This window comes from Rhodamnia argentea, chromosome 5, assembly GCF_020921035.1.
Source record: "Rhodamnia argentea isolate NSW1041297 chromosome 5, ASM2092103v1, whole genome shotgun sequence".
Lineage (NCBI taxonomy): Eukaryota > Viridiplantae > Streptophyta > Magnoliopsida > Myrtales > Myrtaceae > Rhodamnia > Rhodamnia argentea.
The window spans coordinates 9,245,499-9,262,500 of record NC_063154.1 but is presented as its reverse complement, the minus strand read 5'-3'; the positions used below and the strand labels follow the sequence as shown (position 1 = coordinate 9,262,500).

Below are 17,002 nucleotides of genomic sequence, written 5' to 3'. Positions count from 1 at the left end.
TACACACAATTGGAAATCTAGAAGTTTTCTAACACAAGCAGTGAATGAATGGCAAAACATGCGCATAGAATTATTAATCATTCGTTCAGGATATATGTGCCTGTCATAGCTCTGAGAAAGGCAGTTGACTGAAAATTCATCTGTCTCTCGGCCTCAGAAACCATAGCAGCGGAGATATCACTGGTATACACGACAGCGCCTTTGCCAGAAGAATAGCAAGGCACCCTGTGCCACACCCGGCATCACAGACGGTAACCCCTTGAAGAGAACCCTCATCAGTCAGCATCTTCATCACATTCTCCACAGTCTTGGAGTGCCCAAGCCGTATGTCACGCTGGATCTGTCTCCCTGTAAATCTTCTTCCATCTCTGGAACCCTGAGTTGTTGAAGTACTCCCTAACCACCTCCTTGTCGCCGCCGCCCACCTCCTACGCGGAGCTGCCATCTCCTTTCTGGATCCGTCAGCGTGAGCACAGCGGCCAATGCAGCCACCGAGCTGCCACCGATGACGGCGATCGCCATGCCGTCCATGGACGCAAAATCGGCCGCTGCAGTGGAGAGGGGTGGAATCGCAAAGCAGGTAAATGTTCTCGACCTCGGTGTTGCCTTGGCGATCTTGATTGGGCTAGCATTCAGTGCAGCCTTGGCGTTGTTTGCATTGTGGAGGCAAATGGGGGATGTGGAGGACACTGAGCAAGCCATTCTAATCATCTACACCCGCCGACACTCCGGTGAGTAAGCTTAGATTGCAAGGTTGTCGATTAGGACCTGAAATGGGTGTGAATTAACAAGACAGAGAGGTTAATTCTCTTAAATACCATAAGAAACCCCTCAAGGAAAACATAATTAAAGAGCAAGCAGAGAAGACTCTAATGGCAATGCATTGACAGTTCTTGAACTAGCTTCTGCAGAACAAAGGCAACATTATGAGCTACAGGGGCTCTACGGTACTATGACTAGCGGTGATCAAAGAAATAGTAAACCCCCCAGAAAAGTAAAACTAAAAATGAAGAACATTACGAGAAACCCAGTTACCAGATTTTTGGAGATGAGCAAGATTCTGGAAGAACGGACTTCAATGGAACTGCGCAATCAGCAAAATGAGGGGTTGCAGAGTAGGAGCCGGTCGAGTGGGACTCGGGACTCGGGGTTTCCTCTCAAACCCGCAGAGAAAAATCTCTCCTTGCGGTCCCTCTCATGGTCTTCTTGTCTCCGACGGCATATCCAACCGACGGGGAGTGGAGGGCGATCTGGTAGTGGGAGCGAGGTGATGATGGTCGAGTCGAGATGAAGTGGATAGGGCGATGACGTGGCCCAGTCATTGGACAAGAGATGATGACGTGGCCGAGTCACCTGCCATTGTTTCTTTTCTTTATTTTTTTTCCCTTCTTGCTCCGTCGGGATCTGGCAGGGGCCAGCGATGGTTGGCCTTAGCCGGTAGTCGTCTTTGGCGGCCATGGCCGAGGCCCATGCGGAGAAAGAAGGGAAAAGAGAGAAAATAAATTGATAAAAAAAAATCGAAAACAAATTAAAATATTATTTAAAATTATTCACGTTAGCATCAACCAGATATACAGATTGGGTTTGCGTTCACGTCAGCGATATTTAGTCAAAATTAATCGAATGGATTCAATCGACAAAATGTAAATAAGTTTAAAGAGGAAAGGGACCAACTCTCGCTTGACTCTGTCACGTGCGCGCACTTGCAAAACTTCCGGTCGCGTAATTTAGTGGGAAATCTGGTCGTAGTGTGAATATAAGAAAGATGCATGACTCTTCGTCGTGGGAATGTTTTTGCCGCACTTGGCAATCATCGTAAAAACTAACACTATCTTTTGACCAATGACCCCGAAACAAAATTGGAACCTTTTGCGGTTTTGTTTCATTAACAAGAGTCGGATGCGTGGGATTATCCGCGACCGGGGTCCATATCAAAGGGATGGTGCCTCGACCATTTGCCGATGAGAGCCATAACGAAATAAACCGGCAAAAGATTAGAGAGACATAAGTTAAATATCTACTCGTTTAGAAAGAGATATCGTTGTTCGTCTCACAATTGTCCTCTCCGTGTTTTACATGTGTTGAAAACATCGCGTGATTACTTTACTGTCGATGCTACTAAATGTCTATTTCTCGGTATAAATGATCGTTTTTTCGACCGTTGAAGTGCTTTGGTCGTAATGCTATATCAAAGCGAGCATAAAATGACCAAACACTTATCCAAAGACAAGTATAACCTTTTGCCTTATAGACAAATTATGGCCTCGCAGCGCAAACTTTGGCCATAGTAGACATTAATTTGGTTTTCAATCCACTAAGCACTGTTAACTTGAGTTGTCTACTTGTTCACAAGTTTCTGCATCCGCACGAACACTCAAAACGATGTCGTTTCTTTTAGGTATTTCAGAAAATTAAATTGCGGTTTTATTTCAAGTTTGCCACGGATATCAAGGGATTTGGGGCTTTAAGTCTTCACATGTAAAATCCTGCTTGCCATCTCCTCTGTTTCTTCTTGGGCCACTAACAATGGCCGATTGAACTCCTGCTGGTACTACAGTTCCAATGTGAAATGCGTATCGGCAACCGTGCGTGGCAGAACTAGGGGCGCTCTTCCACCAAGAAGTCGGCGGCGGAACAAGCGGACGAAAATGAATGCTTGAATCTTTTGCTTCACCACACGAATGACTTTCCGGACGAGACCATACAAGAGATATGCAGAGAGCAGTATCAGCACCGGCAGATGGAGGAGCAAGGAGGGGCCGGGGAACAGCAGCGACGTGGGCAGAGCAATGGAGAGAGAAAAGGACAGGATTATGAGGACGTGAAAGAAGCAGGCGCCGAAGGCGGTAGTGAAGGGCGGTGGATGAGCAGCGAGTCGAAGGGATAAGGAGCAGTAGAGAAGGAGGGCGAAGATGGTGAAGAAGACGGTGAGAGGGCGGGTTTAGAATGGAGAGTTGGGGCTCCCTTGGAACTTCACGGTGACCAAGTTGAACAGAGCAGGGACTACGAGGGTAAGTACAGCATGCATGTTTCTCAGTTGATCATGATCAAGAATGGGCATTTTTGGATCCGTATATGTTTGGAGAAAGAGGAAGAGGAAGAGGAGCAGCAGCAAGAGGCAAATGTTGAGAAAGAGCAAGAGATCGAGGTGCAATGGCAGAGCAATTGTCGAGAAACAGAGCAAGTGATCTTTATAACGCATCTTTGGAAAAAAAAAAAAAAAACAAAATACACACCATTCTGTCTAAAGCATCATAAAACTTTTCTGATCCTGCATGAAACTCTTTCTGAAGGGGCACCTGTGTAGTGAAACTTTGATTTTGATAGTGAAAATTGCTGTTCAGTCAAGATGAGAATCTAGAGTCCCTGTCAGATGCTTTTTCCAAGCACCAAGAGTCCCCGTCAAGCGGGCTTCAAAGACTTGGTGCATCGATGTTCAATGTCCTGAACATAAAAGTTCAGGACAAGACTGAATTAATATACCAATAAAACATGTTTATATGAATTTTTTTATAATACGTTGCCTCATTCTCACATTCATACTCTTTCAGGAGGCATTCTTATCGAGAACATCTCAATTCTCGAATAATGAAAATTCGCCTGAAGTATAGGCTCACGCGTGCTGAACTCCCATGTGCCGGGATCATTCAAGAATTGGACTCAAAGCTCCGATCAAACCTTGTGTCCCCCTGAGATTGGGAGGTGATATGCCGACTACTGCCGCAGAATATTCCCTTAAATCTGCCTAAATGGAAAGTACAAAGACCCCATAAGGCAAGCGAGCATTATGAAAATCTGAAGTCATATTATCCTAGTGTAATGACAAACGTATGACCCACGAAGAGGAGGAGGAAACTAGGCCCTCAACTTTTTATAATAAAATCAAATAAGTACTTGGATACTCTTCACAAGTTTTTCTTTTATTACATCTATTACTCAAGTTACGGAAATCAACAAAAGAAATGTAAATCTTTCTATTACTTGTTACTCTTTATTGTTATTACCATAGTCCTACATGAGTATTGTCGAGCTTATGATATCTACAAGGGAAACGACACTATAAGTGTCATAATTTTCATACGGATTACTTTAGTGTTGCTTTATATATTTATATAAACACGCTCACTGAAGTGCTAACTTCAATTAGTGATGTCAAAAATCCAAAGTGATAATATTTTTAACGGTTTTTCCAATCTTCGTGGCTTGCCCAAAGTTCGACGTGACAAAATTCAGTGAAAAGCCCCAAATTAAAAGAATTGGGGGACGGATCAGCTCAATTTTTGCCTCTTCTTCAAACCCATAATACAGACAGAATTGGAACAAAATCAAGAGCTGAATCTTGCAACGAAGAAGAGAATAAGCACAAGCGGGTCCAGTTTGTCGCAACAAAGCCAGCGAAAATGAGCAGAACTGAATGAAAATGAGCGGATCAGAAAGTCCACCAGCCGTCGATGGGGGTCGGCTCGGCTGATGGTGGAAGAATGTGGGAAGAATCTTGGCAAAGTTGCTGGCCATCAACAGAAAAGGAAAACCGACAATCTAGGAGTGGAAGATGAAAACACAAGGACGAATTAAATTTTATTGGAAAAAGTCATGCAGGATTTTTTGCTCCAATTTGTCTTGGTGACACTTAAGGGAATTTTTTTTTTTAAATCTGATGTGGCACTGAGTGATCCGGTGAGAAATTTTGACACTAGGCACGTATGACAACAGTTCTATTTCTCATGTGGAAGACAGTAGTTTCGCTCTAAATGATGTAAAAGTGTCCCGTTTATTTAAAGAAAACAAAACAAAGAGACACTATAAAACCAGTTCTTCATAAATCTGGCCTTTTCTCGGGAGATGAGGGTGACGTTCCCATCTTTTAGGCGTCACCTGCCAAAGATCAGCTGAAACTTATGTATGTAATGCATAGAGTTCATCCAAACCATCACCATACTTATGAAACTTTCACATCAATTTGTCTTTGAAGTCCTAGTAGTGTAAAAAGTGAAACAAATTCCTCCCACAGTGTGCCTCCTGCCGCATTCCCTGAATTGATCGAACAGTTTTGTTCCATCATGTCATCGCTGCCATAGTTGGTCCACATCGTGTTCATTCCGATCCTAGCGCAAGGTCACATGATTCCCGTTGAATTATATCTCGAGCTTGAGCCGTTCATGAAATCCAATCCAGTTGGATGAATATGCAAGTTTGATGGTATTATTATATCCATGGATGCGCATTTGATCTTGCGGTCAAAACAAAGAAGAAGGAAAAGCTCTCATGCACTAAAAGACAAAGCAAGGGGGCACACTTGTTTTCTTAATATTTTTTGCACTTGTGGGAGCAAAAAGGAGAAAGACAAAAGGCAAACTAGTGTGAAATCTAGGATTGGAAGATGAAAACCCAAGTACGTCCAAGCCACAAGCTATTTGGCCCCCTTCCATAAGTACATCAAGCATAAAAAGTCGGGGCTTAACGTTCTTACTTGAGCAGAGAGAAAGAGGATCGTTCGCTGAAGCCGACAAAAGAGGCAGAGAGCTGTAACTTCAAAGAGGCTGTCTAGATTTGACGATGAAATTTGTCGGAATTGGCTTAAATACTAGTATGTTGTTCTTGAGATCAAGATTCTTGCTCGTTGAAATCCTTCTCCAAATTTTCTCTCAACTTCTTTAGCAGTGGTTAGAGTTTTTCTTGCTTCTTTATGTTAATCCACATTTGTAATGATGAGATATTATAGTTTTACTGATGTGAAGAGCCTCTTGGTATGTGATTAGAGTTGAATCATTGTTTATCTTGTTATCCTTAGTGATTGGTAGAACTTTTGCGCAGGCTTGTTATTTTTCCCATATTGAGTTTTCCACGTAAAATTCACAAGTGCTGTTTCTGCGTTGCTTTAATTTGTTCAGGGCTATATTTATTTGCTTGGGTTTAATATTGATGTAATACTGTGACTGGTTATTGCTAGGGTTAATTTGATATAGTTGTCAAGTTTTGAATAAGATATTGATCGCAGCTGGTTACCGGAAAAAAGAAGGAAAATAAAAAATAAAAAAAATAATATTTAATTTTTTTAAATAGTAAAAAAATAATTTTTTTATAATAGAATAATTTAATAAAATATATATTTTAGAAAAAAAACAACTAATAATTTTTTTAAAATAAAAATAATTTTTGGAAAAAATCAAAAAAATTCTCTAGATTTGTATTGCATTCTTAACAAATTATAAGAAAAAAATATGCCATGATTAGGTTAAACATAGAAGTGTATAAGGAATACGAATCGGATCGGGTATGGGTTTGGTATAATATAGAAGTGTTTAAGTGCGGATTCGTGGCAAAAATTCAAGTGCAAATTGCCTATTGAGTTTATATTATTTCTTATGGATTTTGCATATGTCTTTATGCTCCACGAAATAAATAGACTAATTATAGATTATGCATTTATTCATTTTATTAGTAATTCTATATAGATTGATTTTGCAGAGACAACGCACAATTATTTGAACTAAATAAAAAAAAATTGGGAAGAGAAATTGTTTCTAAAATTAGAAATTATGTGCAATTACCAAACATATTTCTATTCTAGAAATAGAAATTTTGTGCGATTATCAAACTTAATATGATTATCTAAAACTCGTCTAGGAAAGAAAAAATAAATAAATTCTGATCGGAATCACTTTTTTCGGATCAAAATCATTGCCATGCAAGCCCTAAAAGTGCTATACATATTCATCAAATCAACAAGCTAATCGGCATCTTCCCATCAATTCATTGAAAATATGGACCTACAATAACAGTAATACCTGCCTTCGTCTTGATTTTGTCGACGCGAACTTAAGCCACTCATCTTGTTCTTGCTCTCTGTTGCAGCAGCTCTTAAGTTTTGCCCCAACATGCCTCGACGTGAAATAGCGTTTTGAAGGAGAGGGGAAAATTGGCTCGATTGTTCCCCATGATCCGGCGCAAAAACTTGGGTAGCTACATTGTTTAGGTCTTTTATGCTGGAATATTGTCACGTCGGATCTTCGACAAACCATGTTGGTTGAAAAAATATTAAAATATTGCTTCATCGAACCTCCGGCATCCAAACTCAATGGCTCTCTCCCTTGATGGAAGCTTTTCTCTCCCTTCCATAGGAGCTTCTCTCTCCCTCTCGATCTCGATCCGAGAGTTTTTTCCACATTTTCCTCTACCCCTCCGGTGGATACCTTCATTTCCACCACCCCACGACTCTGCCTTCAGTCGGACGTAAGCATCGTGCTCAAAACTTTTATTTGGAACCAAAAGAAGGCATCGATGCAAAATTTCAATCATCGTACGTTCCCAAAAATGTCTATATGCACGAGCTTTAGTCCTGACAGTCCAACTTAAGTCGAAGAACTCGGTCAGTGCCGCTCACATGGACTCCACGTATGCGTACATGCACAAAAGATTCTGTCGAAATGCTGCCAGAGGAATCGAAAGAAGGCATTTGACCAAAAAAGATCGAAAGGCCAATGAGACTCATTGACTGGATCGGAGCCTCGACCAATTTGCCGGTGGGGAAAATAATGGAATAAACAGAGCAAAAGATTATAAGCGTAAAATTATTTTCTCTACCCATTAAAAAAGGCAACATTACTATTTATTTTAGAGTTGTCCTCTCAGGCAAGTCCGGTGAAAATAGGATTTTTTTTTTTTGACATGTCATTTCTCTAACCCCTCTCTCTCGAACTTTTGTTTGATTTTGATCTGCCTTTTTATAGAACACGAGAGTCAAATCCCGCACCTATAATACTAGCGTCCACTTCAAATTGGGGTTTTATATCAAGTTTGCTTCGGATATCGAGAGATATGGGGTTAAAGAATTGAAAATTGGGGCCTTAAGTTTTCTCGTATAAAAACCACGAAAGTCACCTAGTAAAGCTTATCGATTTACCTAATAGCTCCATGGATAATGATTCTTCTATGTCATGCTAGCATCAACTATGACATGACTAGCTTTATAGGAAAAGGGTTACTCCTTGATATTCATCATTTTTTATATCACTCAGCCAACCTTCGGCTTTTTTATCTTCTTCTTCTTCCTCTTTTTTCCCAATCGAACACGGATAATACAAATTCTAGTGCATTCAACACCATTAGCGAACGCATTCATTTTCTTTAGGAGAGATAACGTTGAACTCAAAACCGATATTCTTGATATTTCGACACAAATAGAAAATGTTTTATATGTTGTCACAGTGATTTTTTTAGCATGTGAATCTCAGTAAACATCTCATACATGTAAAGGGATGTCTTACTTATTGTCACAGTGACACTCAATACGTTTCTTCTTGGGCCACTAACAATGACCAGTTGAATTCCGCCAGGTGCTACAGTTTTTACGTGAGATACGTATGGGCAAACGCAGGTGGCGCAACCAGGGTTGCCCTTCCTCCAAGAGGTCGAGGGCAGAACAAGCGGTTGAAAAGGAATGCTAGAATCTTTTGCTTCACCACACGAATGAGTTTCCGCACGAGACCATACAAGAGATCTGCAGAGAGCAGGATCAGCACCGGCAGATGGAGGAGCAAGAAGGAGGGGCCGGGGAACAACAGTGACGTGGGCAAGGCAATGGAGAGGGAAAAGGACAGGATTATGAGGCCGTGAAAGAAGCAGGCGCCGCAGGCAGTAGTGAAGGGCGGTGGATGAGCTGCGAGTCGAAGGGATAAGGAGCAGTAGAGAAGAAGGGTGAAGGTGGAGAAGAAGACGGTGACAGGGCGGGTTTCGAATGGAGAGTTGGGGCTCCCTTGGAACTTCACGGTGACCAAATTGAACAGAGCAGGGACGACGAGGGTAAGTACGGCATGCATGCTTCTCAGTTGTTCCCGATCAAGAATGGGCATTTTTGGATCCGTATATGTTTGGAGAAAGAGGAAGAGGAGCAGCAGCAGCAGAGGCAAATGTTGAGAAAGAGCAAGAGATCGAGGTGCAATGGCAGAGCAATTTCAAGAAACAGAGCAAGTTATTTTATAACGAATCTGTCTTAAAGTCCGAACTTCATCCGATAAAAGCATTTTTGGCAGACAAAGCAGGAAAGTAAACCAGGTACTACTTTCCTGCTTTGTCTTTTAGTAGAAAAAAGTTTCATAAAGCTCTATGCAGTGGGCTTTGGTCCATCCGACTGTCCACACAGTCAATGCACGATGCTTTAGTACTGAGTGTCCGACTTAAGTCGAAGAATTCGGAATAATCATGCCCTGACACTTTCCATGCAAGATTCTAGGACGCTGATTCGACTCTCGCGTCGAAAATTCTTCCAGACAATCCGTCATGAAACACAGAATAGTGGGCTATTTGAATAGCACTGCAATTCTTACAAAAGAGCATAGTAGCACTATTAGAATTAAGGTTCTAGTTTATGCTATTTCATGAAATCTTAGAGAGACTGAAAGTGAAAAGACATGATGTATTCTGTGAATGTTATCAATTTTAGGAGGACTATAACAAGGAGGACGACAAATCCACTCATGATTACTTCAATGCCATATTGATGGAAAAAATAATCACTCAATGCTTTCGGCGATAAATTCTGTCATACGTTATTTTTACGATAAAAAATGTTAACTTCTACGTTTAAAAGAAAAAATTCCCAGCGCAGACGATGAGGTGACCCTTCATGATAGAACGTGCTTCAAAATCTCGTCTCTCTTTGTGGTCCCCGCGAGCAATGAAATCGATCCCAAAGGAACTATTGTCTTGCTCTCTGTTGCAGTAGCTCTCAACTTTTGCCCCAAAAAAGCCTCGACGTGGCTTTTTATGTCCCGATTTGACGGCTTACGACATAATCTTTGGCCCATTGGACACAGTAGACGTCAATTTCTAGTCAGCTTTGAGATCTTTCCTGGTATCTTCTGAAATAGAGTTAACTAAAGATTAAATAAACAATCGAATTGGAAATCTTGTGATTTTGTAATTAAGTATAATCTCATCCTTTATTAAAAAGAAGTTTTGAAAATATTTGGATATATACCGGTCGAGTCGTTTTGGGAAAACAAACCGGGTGGCCGGGTCGAACTTTCTTCGTAAATGAAAACCGCCGGAGTTTCACCTATCGGTAGGGCAGACTGCAGAGACAAGAGTTTGAACTGGACTATGGAACCGACTCAGAGCAGAGAGAAAAGAGAAATGGAGGAAGAAGAAGAAGAAGAAGAAGACAACGATGAAGAAGCGAAGGCGAAGAAGACGACGACGATGACGCCATGGGAGCAGCACTCAGCTGTCATCAGCATCCCTCGCTTCGACTACAACGCCCCCTCTTCCCTCCTCCGACGCTCGCACTCCGGCTTCCTCATCACCTGCACCATCAGTGTCTTATCTCTCCGTCGCGTTTTAGTTGCCAATTCGATGATTGAAACTTAGGTTAACGCCTTCTTTTTTGTTCCTTTTCCTTTCTTCAGAGAGGGAGAAGAGCGCAACCAAAGAAGCCATGTCCCTCCTTGAAAAGGTTTCGTTGCCTTGTGAAAGTTGAACCTTTTAAGCGTGACTGAATGGGATGCTACCGATTAATTACATAATGTGTTTGAGTAGTGTTTGGTTGATTTATGCTTGAAGCTTGGGGTGAAGAATTGGGTCTCCTTTGAGTAAGTGTAATTTGCATTGATTGGTGATATCCTGATCTTAGACTGGTTCATGTGGAACTAATTTGAAATAGCTCAATGAAATGGGTCTACCTTTTACTGTTTAGGATTGTGAAATTTCATCATCCTTAGCATTGTAATGAATGAATTTGCAGTGTTATGGGACATTTGCTGCTAGGGAGAGTAATAACTTGGAAGTGGCTGATGCAAAGTTAACTCCTAAGAGAAGGAAAGTATGTCCTGAGGAATTGGATAAGGAAGGTGCCAATGGTGCCGAGTGTGGGCATTCAACAGATCAGAATGGCAACGAGGATGGTACTCTTCTGGTCAAAACCCAATCTCTACATACTTAGATATCTGCAAAAAGTTGTCTAACTGCCTCCAACTTTGCTATTTAACTGGCAGGTAAGCTTTCAGAAGATGTATCTTCTCAAACGGAGGAAGACAGCAGTGCGAATGAATCTCAAGCACTTTCATTAGTCAAGTTGACAGGGAGTGGTTTGCTTCTCTTTACATTCCCCCATGAGGATTCAGCCGACACCGTTCAAATTGTGTCTGATATTATTGATTCCCTGGGATCTACAGATTCAAGTTCCCCACAGTGAGTTTTTCGTTTCCTTCCTTGCCATTAGACACTGAATTGGATCCCTAGTTGATATCATGCATTTCCTACCTGGCTTGGTACTTTAGGATTGGGCAATGTGCTAGGAGTAATTGCTGTTGCATAGACCTTCTTGCACCACATATGACAGCGAAACTTGGCATTGGTGGATGAGTCCTCTAATTTGAAAGTTAAAGAAAAGAAAAAACCGAGTGCAAATAACCCTCAATGAGGCATATAAATTTTACTTGATCAGTTAAACTCTACCCGCTATAGTATAATAGGATTGCTGCATATTTATGCTACTTATGACTGGGTAAGTTAAGGGAGTGTTTGGTTTGACTAATATGCTTTTGACTTTTACTTTAGATATTTTGGTGGCTTTTTTTAGTGATAAACGCCCATATTCTCTTGAATAACATACATGTAACATTTAAATCTGCCCCAAAGTTCATTGTAGTTTTTATCAATTGAAATATTATTTTGATATAATAAAGGCCATCTTATCGCCCATTAGTGCACCCTACAATTGCAGTTTAGCATGCATTGCAAAGAACTTGACATATTGCAAATGTGCTTTTTGGCTGGCGGGAAGGACAATAATGAAAGCCTTTCTATTTGAAGAAGACATCTTTGCTGATATTGTTGTCCAAAAAAATGGAAAAACAAGGAAGGTTTTTCGTGGATCTTTGGCTGTGGAAAATGCACCAAGTATTTTCCTCATTCCCCGAAACTTGTAGCTTCTGGACATAACTTCTTATGTATTTGTTGCTAGCATTGATTAAACTGACCGCTGTTTTGCAAATTGTGAGAATTTTAGCTTGAAGCGATCCTTCTAAAAATGTATTACTTTGAATTTTGATGAATGTTTCTCACTGAACTCTGACTTTATTTTATTAACTTTTGGTTCAAACTGCATTTTAGGATTTGTTCACATGCCAATTAAACATGTCGGTTTTTCCGGTGCAGTTGGTGTCATCGAATTTTCCCTATCCAAGCTACATGCAGTTTGAATGAGCCTGACCTAAGGACTGTTGTTCAAAAGCTTGTTCTCAAGTTTTTAAAGGATAGGCCAAGCAGACTTGCATTACCAATCAAGGTACATGTTCTATCTGTATCATAAGAAGGTCTAATTATCTATTTATCGCTTTAGTCCCTTCCCCCTTTCTGTGTTCTTTTTAAGTGGGACACTTGGGGATTTCATTTCCTAATCTGTTTTAACTGTTGCTTCCTACCCTTCAATCGACTCAGAGCTGTTACGATCTCGTTATGCATCCTCATAAATTGGTCCATCTTGTGAATCTGTCTGCTCACGAATTGAATGACTCTTCCATTGGCCTCTAGTTTGCAGTTGGATATAATAGAAGAGGACTTGAAGAGACAGAGCGGAAAAATTCAAAAGATAAATCTGATGGTTCTGATCTACTACCTTTGTTGGACCGCCACAAATGCTTTGAAGTCGTAGCTGCGGCTGTTAAGGATGCTATATCAGATTCAGTTGTAGATCTTAAAAACCCCGAGGTAGAGCAACACCCCCTCCTTCCTCCTCCTCCTCCTCCTCTCTCTCTCTCTCTCTCTCATGTTTCTCTGACATCTTTTATTGCAGATTTCTGTTCTGGTTGAGCTGCTACCCCTTTCGGCTGTTCCTAGCAGGTCATTGGTGGCCGCAGTATCAGTTCTTCCACAAAAACTGGTCACTACAAAGCCACGGCTGTGTGTGAAGGCGTTGGTTCCTCAGGCCAAGTCAAAGAATAAGTGAGTTGGTGGACTATAGCAGCAACTCATAGCTGTGCAATCTTCTAATGGAGGTTGCTTGAGATTCTGGCCTTGGATTCCAAAGAACCATGAAGAGATGAAACAACAGGATCCAACTGCAATCCATTCATGCTAGTCGGTTTTCTGTAGATGCAACAGGTTGATATAGTCACGTCAACGAAAAGTTCCAGTCCATGCAAGTTGACATCTTAACTTGTTTTGGACTAAAGGTCGGCCTCCGTGAGGAGTAGGAATACACTAATAATTTCTTGATCCTTCAGAACATACTGGGATTTGGGAAGTAATATTGATCTTTCTGTTTTATATCCCAGTGTCTTGGTGCTCTCATATTTGACCTAGACTACACTACATTTTATTTTCCTTTCTCCTTTAGAGTCGAAATATATGTCTCCATGAAAAACTTGCAAAATGCAGTGTTGGTGTCAGATATGCAAGTCAACTATGGTTTTGTAATTGTTCACTCAAAATTTTCCCTGAACAAGAGTGTATTTTCCTGTTCAATCATTGATGGTAGCAATCTTCAAAATTACTTTGAAAGATCATCTGATATCCTTATTTTAAAAAGTCCCTGATTAGACAATAGTTCTCACATTTATAGTATGTGTTCAGTAAGACTTAATGAAGGATTGCTACCTTAAGGCTGATTATAACTTGCTCTTGCTCATTCGTGTATAACTCGCTCTTGCCCTTGTTCTGATACATATTCTTCATATAGAAATCTTCTTCAACGATAGAGCAAGACCCGTTTTGCATCATTTCTAAGGATTCCTTAGTTTGGGTTGAAGAAACAATGTCATTCGATCATTATTAAAGTGACTGTAATCTTTTTTCTGTCCGCAAAGATTCCACGTGAGCGCCTTCTGCTTCTAATAGGCCATGAACTAGATCAAAATCATTCATAACGAGTCGCTTATTATTCTGCAACATCGATCACCAAGTCCATGCAACATGAATTGCCAAGCCGTCATGGATAACAGGTCACCAGAGGAGCACACAGGATTTGGAACTCAAGTGTATTGACAAACTGTGCTCACTTCTCTTAGCGCGGAAACATAAACTAGCTAGCACGACAATGAAGAGACCATTAACGGTGATGATGCTGCTCTTCCGACGCCAAGAAAATCTATTAAAAAATCTAAGAGTCTTTTTAAGCCAACAAGTTAGTACCTACAGAACAAATGCTTCAGGGAAGGAACTAAAGACAGCAAGAATTGAGGGAAGAAAACTTGATCAGATGAGTTATGCGCTTCCAAGAGCAATGGATAGGTCCAAGTTGACACAGGGCTCTTCAAAGGATGAGTACGAGGAGAGTTTCAGGGACGAGGTTGACGATATCGCTTCGCTGATCCCGCTCTCTGAGGACGCGTTACCTCTCCGCGAAGAAGGTTGGGTACTCATCGGAAGCGACAGCGACAGCTCGCAGCCACAGCCGTCGACGTATTTGAGTTGTCCGGCATCACTTCTCCTTGTGCCCGTTCGTGCCATCTTCTTTCGCGACACGTGATCTTGAAATTCTTCTGGTTTCACTATCTGTTTGGATAAGATAAAATGTCGAAAGAATCGATACGGACTACAAAAAAATATGGAACGGAACGATTTTGAGTTTGCTTGATGGGACGAACACTGTGATGCACCCTCGTATACATGCCAATGCACAGGTGCGAACAATCTCAGCAGCTATTAGTAGAACACTGAATTTGAAATCAGAGAGTGTTGAGTAGGAATTATGAATTGGCCTGTAATTAAGCTAATCATGGAAATTAACTGCAATTATGGAAGAAATCCCACAACATTAGTAGCTAGGAAAGATATAACGCGACTAAACTTCTTCTGACATATCAATCCACTGCAATTTGAGCGGCAGTCAGAGTGCGCATTCGACCTCACTCAAATTAAGATCAGCATTAACACTTCCCAAAATTGCATTAAGACGAGTTCATTTAATGTTTTTCCATGGACTTACACATACATTTGTAAGTCGTTAAAGTTAACCCTATTAAGATTTTCAATGAGACCAAACCAATTTCGGTCTTTGATATTTTTTAACGATACCGATTTTGAAGTCATTGAAGTTTATTTACTGATTGTCAAGCATTACCAAAATTTGATTAGGTGAATTTCATAAAACTGGATCAAAATGTTTACATATAATTTTTTTCATTAATTTGATTTTTTTTCACTGTTTCTCTTCATGCGTAATACGTGCGCTCTTTTTTCCAGAATGATTTCTCAAGATCGAGAGATTTCTTTGTGTGCGTACCTGGAGAAAATCAGATTCTGCCACTGCATAGTACTCGGGCTGGATCATCATCTGCAGATCAGTGCATGAAGTTGCCACCAAACTTGTGGTTGCCACCGCCGCCGCCGTCTCCACTATACACCCGACCGAATCACAGGCACAGTGCATGAAAGACCGAGAATCTGATTCCGACGAGTCTCCTTTGCTGGGTTTCGAGGATGCGCGAAGAATGTTTCCATCGCCAGGTTCAGATTTTTTTACTATTACGCACCCATCAGGTTCATCATCTTCAAAAGATGGTCTTTCTTGTCTGGCACTGGTGTGACTTCTATCTGCATCCACAAACAAATGGTGTTTACACAGGTCAATACATAAAAAAGAAGATTGAAAAAGAGAAGTTTTTGATTCTAGGCATATATACAAAGGTATTTCTGAGAATCCGTATCCAAAATTCTATGTGACCTACAACCGAGAGGAGGACCGACGGGGCCGTCGCCCTTGCCGGCTGCTTGGTGATTAGCTGTAGTTTGTAAAATGTTGTATGCGCTTTTTTTTTTGTGGCAGAGCTCAATAAATGAAGTGATGATGGAAGGTCACTAAGAGATGTCGAAAGGTAACATCCTCACTGAAGTAGAAAATCTGCCATCAATTAGGGCATGCACTGTACTACATTTGAAACTGTGAAATCAACACCAAGACATGCCCTAGGGCTTGTTGTTGTGGCTAAGTTACCTTGTTGTCTGCTCGAGTCGTTTCTCATGCTCCTGTACATCTGCGGGAGACGGAGATCACAGAAATACAGACAGTTACTAAGAAAGTTTACTAAGGATGAGTCTTTCAAAGAGTCGGGACGAATTCTGAGTACATGACTCTGAACTAGTGAGAAGATCAAGTAGCATCAAAAGTCGTCGACTTTATTCAAACACTCAGCAAAAATTTTGTCCAAAAACATCACTAAGAACTTCTGGAAAAGGCCAACAAAACCTATTGACCTGGAGATGGCTCTTGACATGGGAAATGGTCAGTCCCCTCACGTCCATGAGCTGAAGAACCATCTTGGGAGTGGCCTCTGAGACACATATAAAGATTGGAGTAAGATCATTGTGAAGCAGATCACACAAAACATACAAGCATTAAAAGTAAAAACAAATCAATCATATCGCAAAGAAGAGAGAATGTGTATGCAGTACGCAACTGCGATGACCGCCGAGAAGGTGGACAGCGTGCACAAAGCAGCGGTGAAGCTCCGGACTCCATCTCAGCCGTGGCACCTTCGATCTTATGTACTGCCTCACTCCCCCCATCAATCTCCCTCCCTTTCTCTCCCTCTCAAAGTGAAAGTTTCACTGATAAATTTATGGCTATGAGCAAATTGTCTCTTTGCTGAGATATACCGTGCTTATATCAGTGTCATCATCTCCGAAAAGGAGGTACCTCTCTTACAAACGCCCTCGAACTCGACACACTCGCTGCCTTACATGAATGTGGAGTTATCACATGCAGCCATCCCACTTTAGCTTGCTTTGCCTTTGCTTCTACTGATTGATCCACAAGAGATGCAGACAGAGGGTTGGACTTAGGATGTGGGTTACTTCTTTTGAAGCTCTGTCGTTTGCTGTGTTTTTAAAGGAAAAGGTCATGTCTGAACTTTAGTGTCTATGTGAGAGAGAGACTCCTTATAATGGAAGATATACTCATGAAATCTCTGATCCTGATCTGCTCTTGCATCAAAGGTCAAAAGTTATTGCATCCATGAGAAAAGACTACTGTAAAAGGAGGTAAGACAGAGAGAATTGCCAT

At 41.1% G+C, this 17,002-nt stretch overlaps 2 protein-coding genes, 1 long non-coding RNA gene and 1 pseudogene across 7 annotated transcripts; 1 reads left to right on the top strand and 3 right to left on the bottom strand.

The window, feature by feature from the left end:
* The window catches only part of LOC115739913, a 1,930-nt pseudogene extending 722 nt beyond the window's left edge, over positions 1 to 1,208 (bottom strand).
* Positions 1,209 to 2,968: 1,760 nt separating this feature from the next.
* LOC125314957 lies at positions 2,969 to 7,612 on the bottom strand. The gene is made up of 3 exons (XR_007198295.1): positions 7,602 to 7,612; positions 6,620 to 6,623; positions 2,969 to 3,202 (listed from the first exon to the last, which is right to left on the bottom strand). It is a non-coding gene; the product is annotated as an uncharacterized LOC125314957 (long non-coding RNA).
* Positions 7,613 to 10,062: 2,450 nt separating this feature from the next.
* Positions 10,063 to 13,461, top strand: LOC115739912. 5 transcript variants are annotated; one of them, XM_048279489.1, is made up of 7 exons: positions 10,063 to 10,315; positions 10,407 to 10,453; positions 10,742 to 10,898; positions 10,992 to 11,187; positions 12,157 to 12,286; positions 12,532 to 12,708; positions 12,794 to 13,461. In XM_048279489.1, exons 1-7 carry the CDS (start codon positions 10,102 to 10,104, stop codon positions 12,944 to 12,946), a joined length of 1,074 nt encoding a protein of 357 aa, XP_048135446.1. In that variant the 5' UTR covers positions 10,063 to 10,101; the 3' UTR covers positions 12,947 to 13,461. The 5 variants fall into 5 exon arrangements, with proteins under 5 accessions (XP_048135446.1, XP_030529081.1, XP_030529083.1 ...); XM_030673221.2 differs by having other exon boundaries at positions 10,742 to 10,901; XM_030673223.2 differs by having other exon boundaries at positions 10,742 to 10,901; positions 12,532 to 12,724; positions 12,762 to 12,871.
* A 741-nt stretch (positions 13,462 to 14,202) lies between these two features.
* LOC115739944 (myb family transcription factor MOF1-like) lies at positions 14,203 to 17,002 on the bottom strand. The gene is made up of 5 exons (XM_030673265.1): positions 16,398 to 17,002; positions 16,195 to 16,271; positions 15,935 to 15,974; positions 15,224 to 15,534; positions 14,203 to 14,493 (listed from the first exon to the last, which is right to left on the bottom strand). Exons 1-5 carry the CDS (start codon positions 16,504 to 16,506, stop codon positions 14,203 to 14,205), a joined length of 828 nt encoding a protein of 275 aa, XP_030529125.1. The 5' UTR covers positions 16,507 to 17,002.

What these genes read in the sequence shown, in the direction of transcription:
- LOC115739944 (XM_030673265.1), bottom strand. Translation starts at nt 16,506, where the DNA reads ATGGGGGGAGTGAGGCAGTACATAAGATCGAAGGTGCCACGGCTGAGA. An exon ending in ATGTCAAGAGCCATCTCCAG is followed by an intron (nt 15,975 to 16,194) that starts GTCAATAGGTTT and finishes CGTCTCCCGCAG; the next exon opens with ATGTACAGGAGCATGAGAAA. An exon ending in CGACTCGAGCAGACAACAAG is followed by an intron (nt 15,535 to 15,934) that starts GTAACTTAGCCA and finishes TTGTGGATGCAG; the next exon opens with ATAGAAGTCACACCAGTGCC.
- LOC115739912 (XM_030673221.2), top strand. Translation starts at nt 10,102, where the DNA reads ATGGAACCGACTCAGAGCAGAGAGAAAAGAGAAATGGAGGAAGAAGAA. An exon ending in CCATGTCCCTCCTTGAAAAG is followed by an intron (nt 10,454 to 10,741) that starts GTTTCGTTGCCT and finishes ATGAATTTGCAG; the next exon opens with TGTTATGGGACATTTGCTGC. An exon ending in TAGATCTTAAAAACCCCGAG is followed by an intron (nt 12,709 to 12,793) that starts GTAGAGCAACAC and finishes CTTTTATTGCAG; the next exon opens with ATTTCTGTTCTGGTTGAGCT.